The 21416-nt window shown below is 40.3% G+C and overlaps 1 protein-coding gene and 1 pseudogene across 4 annotated transcripts in view; both read left to right on the plus strand.

Moving 5' to 3' along the window:
- The first annotated feature begins 1168 nt into the window (after positions 1-1168).
- On the plus strand, positions 1169-2821 carry LOC118676641 (annotated as a pseudogene).
- A 5333-nt stretch (positions 2822-8154) lies between these two features.
- COPS4 (COP9 signalosome subunit 4) overlaps positions 8155-21416 on the plus strand; it is a 42220-nt gene continuing 28958 nt past the window's right edge. For 2 of the 4 annotated variants that reach the window (XM_036338115.1, XM_036338110.1), the window contains exons 1-3: positions 8155-8361; positions 18888-18967; positions 20655-20806. In XM_036338115.1, the coding sequence (XP_036194008.1) occupies positions 8288-8361; positions 18888-18967; positions 20655-20806 (306 nt within the window). In that variant the 5' untranslated portion in view covers positions 8155-8287. The remainder of the gene's footprint in view (positions 8362-18887; positions 18968-20654; positions 20807-21416) is intronic. The other 2 variants (XM_036338099.1, XM_036338113.1) reach the window with 2 other exon arrangements.

The following is a 21416-nucleotide window of genomic DNA, read 5'->3' on the forward strand; positions in this document are numbered from 1 at the left end:
GGTATCTGTGAATATATACAGGTTCATAAATACATTATCCATGCATAGTGTCTGAGGAATCACAAGTGAACCCTACCAAACAAACAAATCAGAACAGAGACCTCATGTCAAGACAGGGACATTGGCCCAGCTGGCATGGCTCAGTGGTTGAGCATTGACCTAGGAACTAGGAGGTCTCAGTTTGATTCATGGTCAGGGCACATGCCTGGGCTCTGGGCTCAATCCCCAGTAGGGGGCATGCAGGAGGCAGCCAATCAGTGATCCTCTCTCATCATTGATATTTCTATCTCTCTCTTCCTTCCTCTCTGAAATCAATACAAACATTTTTTTTTTTTTAAAAGACAGAGACAACGAAGAGAAGGGGAATTTGTGGTGAGTAATTTCTTGAAATTATATAGTAATACTAGTGACCCAGTGCACAGATTGATGCACATTGAAAGGAAATTAATTAGAAGGTGGCCAGCAGAGCAGGACTGGGTAAGATGATGGGCTGGACACGCCTGGAGCCAACCTCCAGTGGTCCCTCCCCAGAGTCTGCAAAGTGAGCTGGGTCCCTCGGGGCGGAGGGGGGGGGGGGTAGAGAAGAGTGGGGCGTGGTCTCTCAACCTGACCTGCAGGGATGGAGCTGAAACCAGCTCTCAGACATCCTCCAAAGGGTCCCGGAGTGCGAGAGGACATTCTGCAAAGTTGCTATTTGTACAGGGTGTGGAACGCAAACGCAAGTATGCAGTAAACCAGATTTGGGACCCACAGTGCCCCAGCAATAACATAACCTACGGGCAAAGGTGAAATCACGCGGCCCCGCGAGGAATCGGGCTCCCTCCTCTCTGGTTTCTGGGTGCATCACCTGAGAATTGCCACTGCCAAGTCACTACAGCTCGGCAGCTCCTGCATTGAGCATCTTCCCCCTGGTGATCAGTGCATGTCATAGCAACTAGTCAGACGGTAGGAGGGACGTTTAAGAAAACCAAACACTTGGTGAAATGGAATTAAAGTACCAACTTTTCTTAGTAAAACCTAGGAATTATGTGGGATAGAAGGGATAGAATTAAATATGTTCTAAAAGTGTCAACTAGGAGTGAAGAGTAAAGAAGTAAAAATATTGAGTCTATTTTATTGAGGAATAATAAAGAGGAAATGAGGCCCTTTTGGCTCTTGGAGCAGCACCATGGCGGGCAGCAAGAATAAGTGCCTTATAAAAGGTGGAAAAAAGGGAGCCAAGAAGAAAGCAGTTGATCCATTTTCTAAGAAAGATTGGCATGCCCTAACCCCGTGGTCGGCAAACTGCGGCTTGCGAGCCACATGCGGCTTTTTGGCCCCTTGAGTGTGGCTCTTCCTAAGCCTTAGTTGTACCCTAATTAAGTTAATAACAATTTACCTACCTATATTGTTTAAGTTTAAAAAATTTGCCTCTCAAAAGAAATTTCAATCATTGTTATTTGGCTCTGTTGACTAATGAGTTTGCCGACCACTGCCCTAACCGGTTTGTCTCAGTGGATAGAGCAGTGATGGTGAACCTATGACACGCATGTCATAGGTGACACGCGAACTCACTTTTTTGGTTGATTTTTCTTTGTTAAATGGCATTTAAATATATAAAATAAATATCAAAAATATAAGTCTTTGTTTTACTATGGTTGCAAATATCAAAAACTTTCTATATGTGACATGGTACCAGAGTTAAGTTAGGGTTTTTCAAAATGCTGACACGCCGAGCTCAAAAGGTTCGCCATCACTGGGATAGAGTGTCAGCCTGCCGACTGAAAGGTCCCAGGTTCAATTCTGGTCAAGGGCATGTACCTTGGTTGTGGGCACATCCCCAGTAGGAGGTGTGCAGGAGGCAGCTGATCAATGTTTCTCTCTCATCAGTATTTCTAACTATCCCTCTCCCTTCCTCTCTGTAAAAAATCAATAAATTATATATTTTTTTTAAAAAAAGAAATATTGGCATGATGTGAAAGCACCAGCTATGTTAAATATAAGAAATATTGGAAAAACACTCGTTATGAGAACTCAAGGAACCAAATCATATCTGATGGTTTCAAAGGCTGGGTTTTTGAAGTAAGCCAGCTGACCTGCAGAATGACAAAGTTGCATTTAGAAAATTCAAGATAGCCCTGGCCAGTGTAGCTCTATGGTTAAAGTATGGGCCCATACACCAAAGAGTACTGGGTTTGATTTCTGGTTAAGGGCATGTAGATGTAGATTTGCTCCCTGCCTTGAGCGGGGCATGTGCAGGAGGCAACCAGTCCAAATGTCTCACATTGATGTTTCTCTCTCCCCCTCCCCACTGCCTCTTTCTCTTCCTTCCCCTCTCCCTCCTGTCTACTCTCTGAAAAAGCAATGGAAAAAATATCCTCAGGAGAGGATTAACAACAACAACAAAAAATGGCAGATCATGATTGAAGCTCATGTTGATATCAAGACTACCAATGTTTATTTGCTTCATCTACTTTGTGTTGGATTTACTAAAAACTAACTAATAAACAAACAACAGAGACAATCAGATTCAAAAGACCTCATATGCTCAGCACCAACAGGTCTGCCAAGTCTGGAAGAAGATGATGGAAATCATGACTTCAGACAAATGACTTGACAGAAGTTCCAATAAATTTATTCCAGGCAGTATTGGAAAAGACATAGAACCGTTTGCCAATCTAATTCTTGCTCCACGGTGTCTTTTTTAGAAAAGTCAAAATGAAGAAGACTCATGGAGCTTCATGGTGAAGGTAGCAGTTCTGGAAAAGCTTCTAGAGATGAGACAGGAACTACAGTTGAACGAGCTGATGGATATGAGCCCCCAATCCAAGAATCTTTTTAAAATTGAGACATTTAATGGTGACAAATTAAAAAACAACAACACTGTGGTTTTTTAAAAAAGAGGCAATAAGGAACTAAAGTGTCTAGAAGGGAGGAAATGCATGAAAAACTGTTCTCATATATTATTACAGAAAGTGTTTGATAGTGAATTTCAGAAACTGATGAAAGAACTAGCTTCAGACAGCAAAGATGGCTAGAGGGATATCAATATAAGGCCAGATGGTGAGCGTTAAATATGTAATAATTGTAATATTTTTAGAACTAAGATTAAAGGATTGCTCAGCCAGGCGTGGCTCAGTGGTTGAGTGTTGACCTATGAACCAGGAGGTCACAATTCGATTCCCAGACACATGCCTGGCTTGTGTGCAGGAGGCAGCTGATCAGTGATTCTCTCTCATCATTGATGTTTTTATCTATCTCTTTCCTCCCTTTATCTCTGAAATCAGTAAAAATACATTTTAAAAAAGATTAAATGAGGAATAAAATGAAGAAAGTATTGCTTGTAATGGCTATACTAGTATATGCTCATAATGTAGACACAGTACAATTGAAAAATGAGAGGAAATGGGGAGAGAAATAGCAGTAAAATAGTGAACTCTTCTCAGCCAACATATTGGGGGTGGTAGTATTAGTTTTGTTATACTGAGGCTGTTGTGTGTATAAACATGGGATGAATGAAATGAACAATTATGGAATATACTAATTCTGGATGTGGAAGTAGCCACAGATGTAATATAGAAGAGGTTAAATAAAAGCACCTACATTGGATTTAGAAGTATTAGTATGAACTCATGAGTTATTCTTTCTTTCAAATATGTAGATATTTCCTAGTTCAGTTCTATGAAGAGTTCCCCAGCCCTGGCTGGTTTGGCTCAGTGGATAGAGTGTTTGCCAGCAGACTCAGGGGTCCCAGATTTGATCCCAGTCAAGGGCATATGCCCCAGTTGCAGGCTTGGTTCCCAGTGGGGGATGTGCAGGAGGCAGCCAATCAATGATTCCCTGTCATCATTGATGTTTCTGTCTCTCTCTTCCTTTCCCTTCCTCTCTGAAATCAATAAAAATATATTTTTAAAAAAGAGTTCCCCAAATGAATAGTACAGTAGCAAAGAGAATCCTTAGCACTCAGATTATCTGTAAATATCAATTCCTAAAAGGAACTAAAGGAACAAGGACTTTTTGAAAAGGTGGCTGATTCTGGGTCTAGGCTAGGAAACACACAAGATCACTCTAGACCAATTCTGTCACACAGCACTAGCAACATGTGGAATAAATATAGAGTAAGGATTAGTATTCAGAAATATATACAATAACCTATGCTCTTTTTTTCCCCTCCTCTATCAAAGTATATGTGAGCTGGGCACATGGGACATAGAGTGGAAGATGCACCAGGAAAAGGCCTCCAGGATGAATACCTTTACATATTTGTAGGGAAATTGAGGGTGTGGAGACCATCTAGTTGAATATGTAAAAATGGGGTGTCCAGGGCAGGGAAATGGACTTATTTGACAAGAGTTTAGTGAGAGGAGCTCCTCTACCAGTGGTGTTGACATCTGCTACAGCAGGGCTACTCAATCGTCAATGCAAAATAATTACTAGAGGGATTTTGTTAACAACAATTTTGACTCAGTAGGTTAGGGCTGGGACCCAAGGTTTTGCATGGTGAAAAAGAAGTAGGATTTGTGCACTTCCCTGGAGTTAATTCAGATGTGCTTAGCTAACTTCTTGCTAAGCAATTGAAAAGAGGATGAGATGAAGCTTCCAGTGCCAAGCTTCCAGTGCCTTCACTCCTATAAGCAAAACCTAAAAATAGGTAGCATTCTCTTAGAGGTTGGGCAGGGATAATGAGCAGTCTGGAAAGCGGAGGCCTTGTCATGTAAAAAATTAAGTTAAATTGCTGCCTACAACAACTAGGAAGGCAGACAACCTCCCTCCCTAGCTTATAGCTCTAGTGGAGGTATCTGGAAAGAGCCAATTTGTGTCTGTGGCTACTTCCCTTTGCTTCCAGCAAGGTATTACAAGTAAAGTTTGAAGTCACAATAATAGGGGGTAGAATGTGCAGAAATTCTGGGGCTTTATTAAGTTGAAAAAGCCAACTGCTTATGTACACCCACTAGCAGAAGAAATGACTTGGCTTAGAGATTCCTCATACCCATTAAGACTTTCTGGAACACACACACACACACACACACACACACACACACACACACACACTAGAAAACAAAGATAAGAGGAAGCAAAAATCAAGTAATAGAGTTTATCTTCTCATTTATGCCTATTGTTTCAGGTTATTTTAAGGCTACCATTGTTAAAAAGAAAATGTTAAGAATGGGTTAAAAACTACAAAAAAAAGAAGAGCTTGAGAGTGGAAGCAGGAAATAGGACAGGTTTAACAACTGCTTCTTGAAACAATTCCGGGTGTGGTTACTGGAACCCACCCCAGATCAGCTCCCACCACCCTGATCAGTCCACGGGCCCTTCCCCCAGCCAGCCCCGCCCCAGATTAGCCTCCCCACTCCAATCAGGGGCAGGGGTAGCCAGCTAACCTCCCATGGCCCTCCCCTAGGTTGCTGACCCTTGATAGGTGCCCCCACCCCATTTGGGGGCCAGCCCCACCCCCAATAGGATCCCCAGCCCAGTTGGGGGAGGGGCTCTCTGGCCAATTGCCCATGGCCTCTCCCCCCAACTGGCCGGGCCTTGATCTGACCCCGATTGGGGCAGGCTGGCTGGCCAACTCCCCACCGTCTTCTCCTCAGGACAGGCCCAGCCCTGATCTGCCCCGATAGAGGCCAGGCTGGCCCCCACACATGCATGAATTCGTGCACTGGGCCTGTAAAATATATATATATATATATATATATATATATATATATATATATATGTATATATATAATATATTATATAAAGATATATTATATATATTTATTGATTTCAGAGAAAGATAGAAACATCAATGATGAGAGAGAATCATTGATTGGCTGCCTCCTGCACACCCCCTACTGGGGATTTGTTTAGAAAGAATGGAGAGGGATAGAGAGAGAGAAATGATGAGAGAGAAACATCATCGACTGGCTGTCTCCTGCACATCCCCCACAGAGGATCAAGCCCGCAACCTGGGCATGTTCCCTGACTGGGAATTGAACCAGCAGCCTCTTGGTTCCTGGGTTGATGCTCCATCACTGAGCTATGCTGGCTGGGCTGTTGTTCTATTTATTCATGCATTCATTAGTTGTCTTGTAAGTGCCCTGAGTAGGGATCAAATTTGCAACCTTGGCATATGGGGACAATGCTCTAACTAACTTAGCTAGCCAGCCAGGGCTGAAATTATATTTAAAAAAAAACACACAATAAAAACACTGGAAAACCTGGCCTAGAAAAGCCTCCTATTATTTAAGCCCTACGGCATTCCCCCAAAGAGGGAATATTCTCCAACATCCAGTTAATCTGTATTCAGAGGACAAAGTTGGCCCACAGAATGTAATACACAATGGAGAGCCTCCAAAAGAGCAGAATTAGAGTTTAACCAAGGAATTTTCTCCACTACCGGGGTAGTGGGCATTCATAATTCCTACCCAGGATCCCACCATTGCTATGGACAAGTAATTGCTGTGTTTCCCATTCTTTTTCAGAGTTTTGACTGTGGTTATCCTGTTCCTGCTCCACTACTGTTTTTTATTATAGGTATGGACATGAGGCAGATAATTTGTTTTATAGTTTATATGTCTTTGGACCATGAAAATCCACAACCTGACCTGATGGAGAACATTGTGTATCATCAGACATCCTGGATTTTGAGCTGACATAGAAACTAAATGGGAGCCCTGGTTGGGTATCTCAGGTTAGAGCATCATCCCAATAGGCCATGGCTATGGGTTCCATCCCCAGTCAGGGCAGATACAAATATCAACCAATGAATGCATAAATATGTGGAACAACAAATCGATGTTTCTCTCTCTATATCTCTCATCAATCAATTAAAATTATTTTAAAAAATTAAATAGGAAATTGAACTCTCTTCTTTAGGATTGAGAGTATTCTACTGTAAGAAGAAGGGTACAAAGATAAAAAGGACACACACAGATATATAGGTGAGAGGAACAGTCTGGTAGACACTACTGATGATCCCTCTAAAACCATCCTTTCCTTTTTCCTGGGCATAAATTTGCCCAATTGGAAACAAAATTTTCAGTCTCACTGTTGCTAGGCATGATCCTTTGTCAAAATTCTTGCCAATAGAGTGAGATCTAAATTGATGTGGGCAAACTCCATATCACTTTCTTAAAGTATTTCCTTATTCTGGTCTTCTTTTCTTTCACCGTTCCAAGAGAGGGAACATGCTATTTTTCACATATCAAGATGTAAAAAATTCAAAAGTCTGACATCCTTTGTGGGAAAGACTGTAGAAAAGTGCACTCCTACATATTTCTGGTAGAAAGGCAAAATCATCCCTATAAAGTGCAATTTGGCAATATCTATAAAAATTGTAAGTATATCTCCCCTTTGACATTCTTCTTGGAATGTATTCTACCTATACACATATCAAATGATATATGTACAAAGTTTTTCATTGCAGCATTGGTTGATTAAAAACAACTTCAGTGTCTAGCTGTAAGGATTAAATAAACTATGGCATCCCCTCATTTTATGTGATGCTCTCCAGATCTAAAACAGAATGAGGGAGCTCTCTGAACTTACATGGGAAGATTTCCAGGAAAAATGAAAAAAATCAAGAGCAGAATAATGATATGCTGTGTTATCTTTTGTGAAAGAAAGAATAAAAATTTACATTTATTTTCAGAAAGATATTCTGTAAGGATATATAAATAATGACTACAATTACATATAAAGGTAGGATGACTGCATACTTCGTCTTCCAAATGGTACAGTTTCTAGAGTGAAAGGACTTGTTATTAATAATTACTCCAGGACAACAGATGGAAAATGACAATATCCTGGACAAACTGGGATGTATGATTAAAAGAGTACAGAGTACGAGGAGGAATGTGGGCATTTTAAATTGCGTTTTACAAAAGTACCTGTCTGTGGTGAATTGGCAATAAAAACAACAAATTCTTTACTACACGTAGTTTAAGAGCTATGTTAAAGAACAAAAAATGATAAACCATAGGCGTGAGACACGGAACTTAATGAAAATGCGGTCATTTTGCGTACCCGGAACTCACTGGGGTTGCACAGGCCACACTCCCTTGGAGTTCTTCCGCCAATCCGAAGTGGGAGCGTGCGAGCTTGAGCCTGTGGGAGAGGCCTGGGCGGGCCTCAGACTAGAGTGGAGCTTCCCGTCATTCACCCCTGGGGGCGGACCTAGCGTAGGCTCCTAACGTGCGGCGCTCTGGCCCACACAGATGCTACTCTGTGGCATCTCGGGTTCCCTCTGGCTGAGCTCTGGAGGACTACGCTCGTTTCCTTTTTGCTTGTGAGGCCCGGCAGCCTCGGCTGAGCTGAGAGAAAGATGGCGGCGGCCGTGCGACAGGACTTGGCCCAGCTCATGAATTCGAGTGGCTCTCATAAAGATCTGGCGGGCAAGTGAGTGTTTCCGAGAGCCATGCGAGGAGTGGCGGGGGGAAGCCACAGACTTCTTCTCCTCGGTTTGACGGCGGCTTTTGGGTGTGTGGTAGTAGCCGGCCTGCGGATCAAGGGGGCGGGCCTGGGGTAGGTTGTGGAGGCCAATGCTGCCAGCAGCAGAAAGCAGGGAGCCCGTGGGGCCGTAGGCCTGGTGACTGTCACCTGTTCAGCGCTCGATAGCATCCTTACTGCCTCGTAGCCTTCTGGAAGCGCGGTCTGAGGGACGACTGCTCTCACGGCCTTCCCAGTCGTCCCTGGTGCCTCTTCCCAGAGCTGGCTGGCCGCTCACACCGGATTCGGACTTCCCTTTAGGCCTTTCTTTTCTTACTTTTTTTTTTTTTTTTTTTTTTTTTTTTAAATTGAGGGTAATTTATATTTTGGGACCTCGATGCAGATTTTTTCAGGGAGATGGTTTCTTTAGGCGGTTGGGGGTGGAGGAGGTATGGCCGCAATCATGTCGTCCAAAACCACTTGGACCATGTTCTCTGGGTCCTTGTGTCATGGGTACTCTCTGTCCGCCACCAACTCTGAGGCAGGGCACGTGGGCTGATGTCCTCATACCTACGTTTGATCTCACCCAAAAGGCCGAGAAGCGATGATGATGTCCTCATAATATGGATCAGGATGTGTAGAGTAGGGTTGTTTGCAGGAACCTGGATTGTTTGGCAATTTTGTCGCAATTTATATTGTAGAGGGCTTAGGTCCACTCCAAGTTAAAATTGTGACATGTTGTATGTTGTGCCTGTCAGCACTGCTAATCATATATATATATATATACATATATATGTGTGTATATATATATGTGCCAGATTATTATGACCACCTGATGTTTGTAGGCAAATTAGCTATAATTTCATGCTGAAGTTGCTAGAGGGCCAGATCATCATAAACGTCTGAATAGCACAACATACCTAAGTACCGTTGCTGATCAAGTTCATCCTATCATGTTGATGGCGTATCCCCATGGAGATGGCTTCTTCCAACAAGACAATGCGCCATGCCACGGTGCTCGTATTGTGCAGGAGTGGTTTCAAGAACATGAGGGAGACTTTACCTTGCTTAGGTGGCCCCCACAATCATCAGATCTCAATCTAATTAAGCATTTGTGGGACGAAGTTAAAAGAGCCATCAGGCAGCTGGTTCCACAACCATTAAATCTCACAGAACTGGACAGTGCTATTCATCAGGCATGGTGTCAGATTCCTCACATCACCTTTCAACATCTCGTGGAGTGAATGCCAAGAAGAATCGCCGCAGTATTGAAGGCAAAAGGTGGCCCAACGAAGTACTGATGGGGTGGTCATAATAATCTGGCTACTCAGTGTATATAGTCTGTTTCTCTTTGTAAATTTCACAGGCTGTTCTTTTATAATGAACATGCATTCTGTTTACAGTATGCTTCTCAAATTGATCTCAATATTTACATTCTTTTTTTTTATTTTTTATTTTTTTAATTAAATCTTTATTGTTCAGATTATTACAGTTGTTCCTCTTTTTCCCCCCATAGCTCCCCTCCACCCGGTTCCCACCCCACCTTCTGCCCTTACCGCCCCTCCTTATCCATAGGTGTATGATTTTTGTCCAGTCTCTTCCCGCATCCCCGGCCCCCGAATAGTCTACTTCCTTTCTATGCCCCTGATTCTATTATAATCACCAGTTCATTCTGTTCATCAGATTATTTATTCACTTGATTTTTAGATTCACTTGTTGATAGATGTGTATTTGTTGTTCATAATTTATATCTTTACCTTTTTCTTCTTCTTCCTCTTCTTAAAGGATACCTTTCAGCATTTCATATAATACTGGTTTGGTGGTGATGAACTCCTTTAGCTTTTCCTTATCTGTGAAGCTCTTTATCTGACCTTCAATTCTGAATGATAGCTTTGCTGGGTAGAGTAATCTTGGTTGTAGGTTCTTGCTATTCATCACTTTGAATATTTCTTGCCACTCCCTTCTGGCCTGCAAAGTTTCTGTTGAGAAATCAGCTGACAGTCATATGGGTACTCCCTTGTAGGTAATTGTCTGTCTTTCTCTTGCTGCTTTTAAGATTCTCTCTTTGTCTTTTGCTCTTGGCATTTTAATTATGATGTGTCTTGGTGTGGTCCTCTTTGGATTCCTTTTGTTTGGGGTTCTCTGCACTTCCTGGACTTGTAAGTCTATTTCTTTCACCAGGTAGGGGAAGTTTTCTGTCATTATTTCTTCAAATAGGTTTTCAATATCTTGCTCTCTCTCTTCTTCTGGCACCCCTATAATTTGGATGTTGGTGCGCTTGAAGTTGTCCCAGAGGTTCCTTACACTATCTTCATATTTTTGGATTCTTTTTTCTTTTTGCTTTTCCGGTTGGGTGTTTTTTACTTCTTCGTATTTCAGATCTTTGACTTGATTCTTGCGATCCTCTAGTCTGCTGTTGGAAGTCTGTATAATATTCTTTATTTCAGTCAGTGTATGTTTAATTCCTAGTTGGTCCTTTATCACAACCTCGAGGGTCTCACTAGACTTATTGAGGATCTCATTAAATTTATTGGAGGTCTCACTAGATTTCTTGAGTGTCTCACTAAGTTTATTGGCGGTTTCTAGATAATTCTTGAAAAACCTTAAAAGTGTGGTTTTGAACTCTATATCCAGTGGTTTGCTTTCCTCCATTTCTGTCATTTGTGACCTGTTTCTTTGTCTCCACATTTTTTATGCTTCCCTGTGTTGGTAGAGTGGCTTTGTGTGCTAGGTGTCCTGTAGGGCCCAGTGGCTCAGCCTCCCCAATTACCTGAGGTGGACACTCTTGGTGCACCCCCTTGTGGGCTTTGTGCACAATTTTGTTGTAGTTAAGCCTTGATTGTTGTAGGATCACTGGGAGGAATTGACCTCCAGGCCAATTGGCTGTGAGAATCAGCTGTGTCTGCAGTGGGAGAACTTCTGTGCTGGAGACACCCTTCTGGGGCAAGACTTGCTTCAGTGGGGCTTTGGTGTTCACTGAATCTGCACCCTGAGTGTGTCCCTTATGGATCTGAGGAGTTGTAATCTGGATGGTCCCACTCTGACCACTGGGTACACTGGCTCTTGGATCTAAGGAGGTGATAATTTAGCCTCTGCCTGAGGCTACCCAGCAGGAGCTTAGCTGTGAAGGAATGCAAGCTGCTGTGGGGCCTTGGGCCAGCTGCAGTTGGTTAGGTAATTTTCAGATTGCAAAGGGCCAGGCCTTTCATATGCAAAAGCCAGCGCACAGGTTGGGCGGGGCGAGGTCCCAGGGGATCAACAGGGCCGAGCAAACAGCTATGGCTGATCCTCAGTCCTGTCCTAAGAGGCCCCGCTTCTCAGTGTCCCAGTAATCGTTGCAAGCACCTCTGAGAGAAAGCCGCCCTCGAGGTCCGACCGATGCCAGACAGTCTCTAGCCTCTCCCCGTATGAGTCTGGGTCAATATTTACATTCTGACAGCTGGGATCACTTAGATCTATGTTAATGAGGCACACCTGCTTTTACTTGGACGTTGAAACCCTGTTTTATATAAGCTGTGCTGCCTTTTCGTTGTTGGTAAATGTAATCTACTTTTATCAGTGAGAAATTTTACTGTATATCTTGGGCTTTACCTCCAGCAGCAATTTCCCCCTCAGATAAATGGAAATGATTAGACGACTTATTCTTGAGTGGGTCAGAATGAGTATGTGTGTGTATATACCTGACACTTAGAAAGTGCCATAAGATTATCTTTGTTACTATTATTATTAAAGCTATTCATTCCATATTGATATATTCTGTGAGTTGGAAGTAAGTTGAATATGTCTTCATGGATCAGTGCTTTTTCCATTTTTTTATAGGTTTGGATGAAAGTAAACTAGCTTGTATTTTTCCCCATGCTTGCTTTCCCTTATGTTTTGTTGAACAAAATAAGTGCATTAATGATCAGAAGAGATACAGTTTTCATGTATTCGCAGGTACCTGAAACTTAAACATTTACTTTCCTAGTTCTGAATTGCAGATAAACAATAGTACCTATATTATTGTGTGCTCCAGTTATTTATTGCTGTGTCACAAACCCAAAACTTAGTGGTGTAAAACAGCTATTATTTTTCAGGATTCTTTGGGTTAACTGGGCTGTTTTTCTGGTCTTGTGTGGGCTCACTCATGCTGGTGCAGTTAGACGGCAGCTTAGCTGGGGCTGTTGGGCTAAAATGGACACTCATACATCTCTGGCTGTTGGCTGGGTCTCTTTCTCTATGGCCTCGCATTCAATGGTTTAGTAGAAGCTTCCTTACAGGACCAAGAGGGTCAGAGTGGAAGCTTCAAAACCTCTTACGGCTAGCCTTGAAAGTCTCACATCAGTTCTCAAGTATTGATCAGAGTAAGTCACAAGGCCAGCTCCGATTTATGGAAGGAGTGGCCAAGTTACATTGCAAAGGTGCATGGTCAGAGGGAGGCATAATTCATTGGAGGCCAGTACTGTAACAGACTACCCCGTGGTTTATTGTGAAGAGTAATTGAAATAATATGCTTGATAACTGATAGCCAGTGCTTTTTGAAGAAATTGTTGGTCTTGCCTGCAGTACATATCTGGTCCTATCTGAGCAAGAACATGTCTGGGTATTTATTTTCATAATAAAACAGTTCCTCCAGCTACATGTTTTATGAAAGAAACACTCCTGAAATATATCAGTAGTTTTGGGGTTTAATTAGGAGTTAGTAACACAGGGTTCCATATTAAGGGATGATGGAGAAAATGTCTCTAGAATATTGATACTGTATATTCTCACCGATTAACAGGATATCTATAACAGAGTAGTCATTCAATAACTAGTGATTGATTCAGTAAATGCTAGAAAGGTGCAGAGCTTAAATTTGAATCTAAGTTTGCCTATTCTAAAAACCACATTTTAAACCTATCCTTTTGTTGCCAAAACTTCAATTAAAAATGCTTTTCTATAAATATGAATGGACACAGTAGTTGTAAAATTGACATAATTGGCCATATGAAAAGCATTTTTGCAAATTTTGTACACTGCTTTTGTTTATTTTAATTTCATTATTAGTTTTTAAAATACATTTTTATTGATTTCAGAGAGGAAGGGGGAGGGAGAGAGAGAGATAGAAACATCAATGATGAGAGAGAATCATTGATTGGCTGCCTCCTGCACGCCCCCTACTGGGGATCGAGCCGGCTATCTGGGCATGCGCCCTTGATTGGAATTGAACCCAGGACCCTTCAGTCCGCAGGCTGAGGCTGTCTACTGAGCCAAACCAGCTAAGGCTTGTACACTGCTTTTGTACATATATGCATTGTGTTTGTTTTCTCATATAAAATTTTAGAAGGGGAGGAGCTCCTTGAGAGAGAACATTTGAGTGATAGCTGTTATGATAGCCTGTCTTATTCACTTAGCTAAAATCTACTTGGATTTTTTTTTTTTAATATATTTTATTGATTTTTTTACAGAGAGAAAGGGAGAGAGATAGAGAGGTAGAAACATCGATGAGAGAGAAACATCGATCAGCTGCCTCCTGCACATCTCCCACTGGAGATATGCCTGCAACCCAGGTACATGCCCCTGACCGGAATCTGACCCGGGACCCTTCAGTCCGCAGGCCGGCGCTCTATCCACTGAGCCAAACTGGTTTTGGCGGATTTTTAAATTTCATTTAAAATGTTATTTCTTGCCCTAGCCAGTTTGGCTCAGTGGATAGAGCGTCAGCCTGCGGACTGAAAGGTCCCAGGTTCAATTCCGGCTAAGGGCATGTACCTAGGTTGCGGGCACATCCCCAGTGGGAGGTGTGCAGGAGGCAGCTGGTCGATGTTTCTCTCTCATTGATGTTTCCAACTCTCTATCCCTCTCCCTTCCTCTCTGTGAAAAATCAATAAAATATATTTTTTTAAAAAATAAAATGTTATTTCTTTTTTGTTGTTAATCCTCAACCTAGGATATTTTTTCCATTGCTTTTCAGAGACAGTGGAAGAGAGGGAGAGGGTGAGGGAAGGAATGGGGGAGAGAGAGAGAGAGAAAGGGAGAAAGAGAAGAGGAAAGAGAAAGAAAGATCGATATGAGAGAGACACATCGGTTGGTTGCCTCCCACATGGGCCCCATCCGGGGGTGGGTAGGGAACCCACAACCCAGGTATGTGCCCTTGACCGCAAATCGAACCTGTGACCCTTTCTTTCGAGGCCTGACATGCTAACCACTGAGTACTGACCAGGGCCAAATGCTATTTCTTCCTAAAGTCTTCTGTGAACAACCCCCAATATACATTCATACCCATATACACACAGGACCTGGTTAGTTGCTCTTCTTTTTTTAAAAATATATTTTCATTGATTTCAGAGAGGAAGGGAGAGGGAGAGAGATATAGAAATATCAATAATGAGAGAGAATCATTGATTAGCTGCCTCCTGCACACTCTTCACTGGGGATCAAGAACATAACCTGGCATGTGCCCCAACCAGGAATCGAACTCTCACCTCCTGGTTCATAGGTCAGTGCTCAACCACTGAGCCATGCCGGCTGGGCTCTATTTTTTTACCTTTACCATAGAGGTTGGAGTCTAGGTATTCGTTGAGTTAATCCTATAGAACTAGAAGCTTTTATGTTTTTCTTTTCTTTCCAGTTCCGAGGTATGAAGGGTACAGAGGAAGATATTGGACCTTTGGAGTCTAAACATTTCATTTTATAAACAGCTGTTAGCCTGGAGAAAGGAAAGTAATGTCAGGCCTTTTAGCCACCTCTGATTATTAGAAAAGCTGGTTTGCAGAAAAGAAAATAGACTCCTCTGCCTTACAGAGGTAGACTTTGAATTAGAATGGAATAGAACTGTCGAACAATGGAGGATGCGCGCGCGCGCGCACACACACACACACACACACACACACACACACACACACCACTACCACCACCCCCTCCCTCCCCAACCCCCCACACCACTCCCAACACCCCCATAGGCTGTATAACCTTAAAGGCCCCTTGTAACTCAGATTCTTGGCCCTTTTGTTATTCCCATACTCAACAGTTTAGTGGTTCCTATCTCAAGAGTGAAGTTCCCTGGCACTTAAGGTTTATTCCGTGCCAAGCGCAACTTTACTTACATTTTCAATAATCCTTTAAAAATAATATTATATTACATATGAGAAAACTGAAGTACAGAGGTGAAATACCTTGCTCCAAAGTCATGTAGCTAGTGGCAAAGCCAGAATATAGCCTGCTTGGCTCATAGCCCTTAATTCTAAACACATCTTCCCTTTTGGCACTGTACTGTTTTCACCAAACTGGACTACATTTCAGATAGTGATTTTTTTGTGTGCCTAGAATGCCTGTCTTCTCTCCATTCTTTCCCCCTTACACTAATGTTGAAATATTTAGAATGCTTAAAGATCAACCTCATTAGGAAATTCTCTCCCCTAAAAAATTATGACCTGTTTTTAAGATTTTTGTCTTTAATTTTCGGCAACTTCATTATGATGTGTCTGTGTGGATTTGTTTTTGCATGTCTATGTCAGTTAGCTTTTGCTGTGAAATAAAACCTCTGGAAAACTTGGTGGCTTAAAACAACATTTATTTAGCTCATAATTCTGTTGGTTGGCAGTTTGGGCTGGGCCCAGCTGGATGGTTCTTCTCAGCTCCACATGGCTTTGGTTCCACACGTGCCCCCACATGTGCCTGTAGTTAGCTGCAGGTCAGGTAGACAGCTCTGCTTCTGTGTGTTGGCTGGGGCAAGTGGAGGTGATTGAGCTACATATTTCATTATTTAATAGGTTAGCCTGGCCTTGTTCAAGTGGCAGCAGCAGGGTTCCAAGAGATAAAAACACATAAGGCCTCTTGAGGTTTAGTTTCAGAACAGGCACTTCACTTCTACTGCATTCTATTGGTCAAAACAAGCCCAGATCAGAGGGTGGGGAAATAAACCACTTCTTGATGTGAAGAGCTATAAAGTCACAAAGATACAGTCAGTAAAAGAACTGTGGTCTCTTTCTGTAAATGCTCCACCACATTATCCTGTGGAGCTTCATTTTATTTCTTGAATCAATAGATTGTATTCTTTCATTGTCCTGAGAAAATTTCAGCTATATCTCATTAAATGTTGCTTCTGTTTCATTCTATTTCCCCTCTAAGACGCCACTGAAACCCCTGTTAGGTCCTCTTACTGTGACCTCTGTGTATCTCTTATTCTGTCTCCTGTACTTACCATTTCAATGCTTTATTCTGACCTGCCTCTTAGTTTATCAGTTCTTCAAATGTGCTGTTAAGAACTCCACTGAGTTTTTAAGTTTGGTTATAGTATATTTTTAACATATATATTTTATATTTTATTGACTGATAGAGAGAGAGAGAGAGAGAGAGAGAGAGAGAGATCATCGATTTGTTGTTCCACTTATTTATGTATTTATTGGTTGATTCTTGTATGTGCCCTAACTGGGGATGGAACCCACAACCTTGGTGTATCGGGATAATGCCCTGATCTACCTGGCTAGGGCTGGTTATAGTATTTTTGTAGTTCTATAGTTTTGGTAGTTTTTTTCAAATAACACTTTTCATGAGTCCTAGTTTCTTGCCGAAACTTAAAGCTTATCTTTATCTCCATAAACATGATTGTCTTACAGTCTTTTTGATTACTCCAGTGTCTAGAGTCCCTGTTTGTTGTTACTGTCTGTTGCTTTTGTTGATTTTAGCTCATATTGTCATGTGCCTGTAATATTCATTTGTTGGGTAAATGATTTAAATGTATTTTTAAAAACAGTAGGAGGCCTAGGATGTTACCTTTCAGAGAGGATTTTCATTTCCTTCTTCTAGGCACCTGAGGGTGCGAGCCTTAGGCTTCGGAATTTTTTGCTTTACCTTGGTGATCCTTGGAAAAGATTTTGTACCCTTATTTCTAAAGTGCTAGTTGTCCCTTCCTTTGGCTGGCTAGGAACTGAGATCCTGATTCTGCAACAAATTGCAACTTGCTTCTCAATTTTTCCAGCAGATGGCATAATGTTCCAACACAGAACCCACCCCCTTCCCACCAAAAAGTACCTCTCAGCTGACTTTCTAGTCTGCAAATGCTTTCAGGCAGAAGCTATTATTTATCTCTTTATGCTCCTATTCTCACCTGTTTTCTCTTTTTTTTAAAAAAAACATTTTATTGATTTTTTACAGAGAGGAAGGGAGAGGGATAGAGAGTTAGAAACATTGGTGAGAGAGAAACATTGATCAGCTGCCTCCTGCATGCCCCCCACCGGGGATGTGCCTGCAGCCAAGGTACATGCCCTTGACCGGGAATCGAACTCGGGACCCCTTAGTCCAACACTCTGTTCACTGAGCCAAACCGGTTCAGGCTGTTTTCTCTTTTTGTTAGGATTTTATGCTGTTAATTTTTTTTTATTTCTTTCATCTTTTTATTTATTTTTTGAGGTACGTTTGGTCTAATCAGGTAGTTCACCATTACTATAAATCAAAGATCTATTAATACATGCCTTTTTCATTCATTTTGTTCCTAAATAGTGACTGTGGTACATTTTCATGTGTATATGTTTTGTTTACTTCCAGATTCAAGTGCCAAAAAGTCATGAATTGACTTACTGACCTTTATTTAGTTCATATACATATGCATATACATAATAAATGCTCAATAAAAATTGTTTATAAATGGATAGGACAGATGCAAGGTGCCTTAATTTATGAAATATACTTTCCTCCATAATATTAAATATTTTAAAATTAAAATTGATCTTAAATCGCACTCATATGTAGAATCTAAGTAATTAAATAAACTGATGAATGGAGTGGATCCAGAGACATGGAAGCATGGAATAAAGTGTGGAATCTCAGAGGGAAGACAGGGGAGGGTGGGTGGGAGGTAATCAACCAAAGACCTTGTATGCATAACCCATGGACACAGAGAGTGGGTGCTGAAGGCCTGGGGGTGTGAGACTACAGGGGGCTAATGGGGGAAAAAAGGGACATGAAATACTTTCAACAATAAATAATTATTTCAAAAAAATTGATCTTAGGTGAGGAGAGAGGGAAAGAGAGAGAGAGAGAGATCAGTCTGAGGGAATACATTAATCAGTTGCCTCTTAGTAAGACATTCAATCTCTAATATTTGGTTTCATTGTTTTATTATTATTCTAAGTGTTGGTGACCCTAGAAGATTCATTAGGTCCACAGGAGGAAAGGGTTCTGTGTCACCTTGAATAATGTTCTCATGCATCTCTGTATTACATAATTGAAGGAAATAATTAATGGCTTATCATTTAAGGCATTTGAAAGGAAATTTGACTTTTTAGTTTAAATTCAAAACTACAACTTTCAAGCAAAAGTGGCATCTTAGATCCAGTAACTTGTAATTATAGTTTCACTCTTTCTTGTGATGGACTAGAAACTTTAAAAAGACGAAATCTGTGGTGTACTATAAAGAAAACCAGAAAAGAAAGCACTAGGAAAGACACCAATGTAAATAGAAATGAATAAATGTCAATGTGAACCTTAGCATATATAGTGCCCTCTGAACATTTATTTTTTTGGTATTGTTTTAGGTATCGTCAGATCCTGGAAAAAGCCATTCAGTTATCTGGGGCAGAACAACTAGAAGCTTTGAAAGCTTTTGTGGAAGCAAGTAAGTGGAATGAAAATTCCATATTTGCCTTTGTATCACTGAGTAGGACTTTAAAGCTTGCCTCAGTCTTGTCTTATATCAAATTATCAATATAATTTTTATGAGATTAAATTAAATATACAGGGTGGGGCGAAGTTCATATGGAAAATAATACAATAATTAATAAATAATAAAACAAGAATAAACTGTTTTGCATACTCACAACATTGAAATTGATGGATTTATTTTAGAATTTAAACTATTTACACCTTGATTTTTAAAAATGAATTGTCTTCAGAGTTATAGTCCCAATTAAAATTTTGTATAGTAGTTGTATAAAATTTTGTAATAGAAACTGATAAGAGACAATGTAGCATAGTGACAAAGAAAGTAGACTGGATTCAAATCTTAGTCTACTGTTTTATTAACTGTGTCATCTTTAACCTCTTTGTGCCTTCTTTTCCTTGTCTATACGGTGAGGATATGATATGTACCCTATAGAATTGTTAGGAGATTAAATGAGTTATTATACATAATAAAGTGCTTAGAATAGTACCTGGCATATAGTAAGTGCTGTGTAAGAATGAACTGTTATTAATGTCAGGATCATTCCTTTTGAATAGGAACTAGAAATTTTCATATTTCATACACTCTCCCCCACTCCCTGACTTCAGTTATCTTGAAGATTACTCAAAATTCAGGCTGGAATTGATACTGCATTAACAATATCAGCAATACTTGATAGTACTTTACAATTTACAGTGTACGTTCACACATAATATCTATCACACAGGTTCCTTTTAATAACTGTGACTGCAGAGTATAGATATATTCTTGTATAATATATTGTAAAAAAAAGTCAAGATTTAGTCACTTTTACCCCCCCAGGGACATTCAGTTAGTCAGTGGCAGAGCCCAGACTAGAAACTAATATTTCTGATTTATTGTCCTTATTTACTTGTATTTCCCTGATAAGTCCTAGTTTCTGTAGTAAATCTTTTTAATAGCTTTATGTCTAATGGCACTTGTAATGAAACTGTTTTCTCAGTTACAACCAGTATTTAATAATGAATTCCAAATAATATAAACTGATTAATATATTAATACATTATAATATACTAGAGGCCTGGTGCATGAAATTCGTGCGGGGTGGGGGGGGGAGATGGGGGGCGGGGCGGGTCTGTCAGCCCGGCCTGCACCCTCTCACAGTCCAGGAACCCTCGGGGGATGTTCAACTGACCTAAGTTCTTATTTGTTGCCTTTTTTGGAAAGTATAAGTGGTATTCACTGTCTCTATTTGCTTTATTAAATTTCATGAAAATTATTTCACCTTTTTCTTCTTTAACTCCTTTTTGTAGCTAGGTGGGATATAAGGGCATAAATAAAAATAGGGGTATTTCTGTGCCTTTGCTTTGTATAAAAATGAAGAGAAAGGAATAATGTAAAATTCTCAGCTATTAAAACTTTTTGTCAACCATTTGTATTTCTTAGAGAAGTTATGGTAGTTTTACTATTTTGTTGAAGTCATAATTCAGTATAAGGAAAATGTATTCTGTAATATAGGATGATAGGGGTGTGAAAATCCAGGAATAATGCATTGCAGGTTGCACTAATACATACAGTTTTTAGTATTAATTTTAGGTAAAGATTGCTTAATAAAAAACTTATGAATTACTCATGCCTTCTTATTTCTTATTTTTTTGACAAGTGGTAAATGAGAATGTCAGCCTTGTGATCTCTCGGCAGTTGCTGACTGATTTCTGCACACATCTCCCTAACTTGCCTGATAGCACAGCCAAAGAAATCTATCATTTCACCTTGGAAAAGATCCAGCCTAGAGTCATTTCATTTGAGGAGCAGGTAAAAAATCTAGAGCAGTGATGTTTGAACTTGAGATAGTAGTAATTATTTTGAGAGATATTATTACATTTTTAAAGGAGATTATCATTCATTTTCATCTTGTCAAAATTGCACTAAACAGCATTTTACAATATATAATAAAATAAATATTAGGATATTGTAACTCCAGCTGACATTTGCCTATTTATTACAATTTTATTTTATGCACCAAAAGTTACTCTTTAGACAGTTTTTAAAAATCAGTTAAATTCTTAATTATGCTGAAAATAAAGGAAAACTCCAGCATTATCTATGCAGTAGCATAAAAGCAAAACTTCATATTTAAACTAAATTATTGCCATAATCCACATTGTGTGAAGCAAACTTCATATTTAAACTAAATTATTGCCATAATCCACATTGTATGAAGCAAAACTTAATATTTAAACTAAATTATTACCATAATCCACATTGTAATGTGCTATTTCAGTTTACTGTTTTGTTATTCTATCAATACAAAATTAATAGAAAAATTTGGGTGGTCTAGGTAAATTTTTAATAATTATACTTGCCAGCTTGCTATGTTGAATGAGACAATTGTTACAATTCAGTTATCTATTTATTTTAATTA

Source organism: Myotis myotis, unplaced genomic scaffold (genome assembly GCF_014108235.1).
Source record: "Myotis myotis isolate mMyoMyo1 unplaced genomic scaffold, mMyoMyo1.p scaffold_m19_p_1, whole genome shotgun sequence".
NCBI classification, from domain to species: domain Eukaryota; kingdom Metazoa; phylum Chordata; class Mammalia; order Chiroptera; family Vespertilionidae; genus Myotis; species Myotis myotis.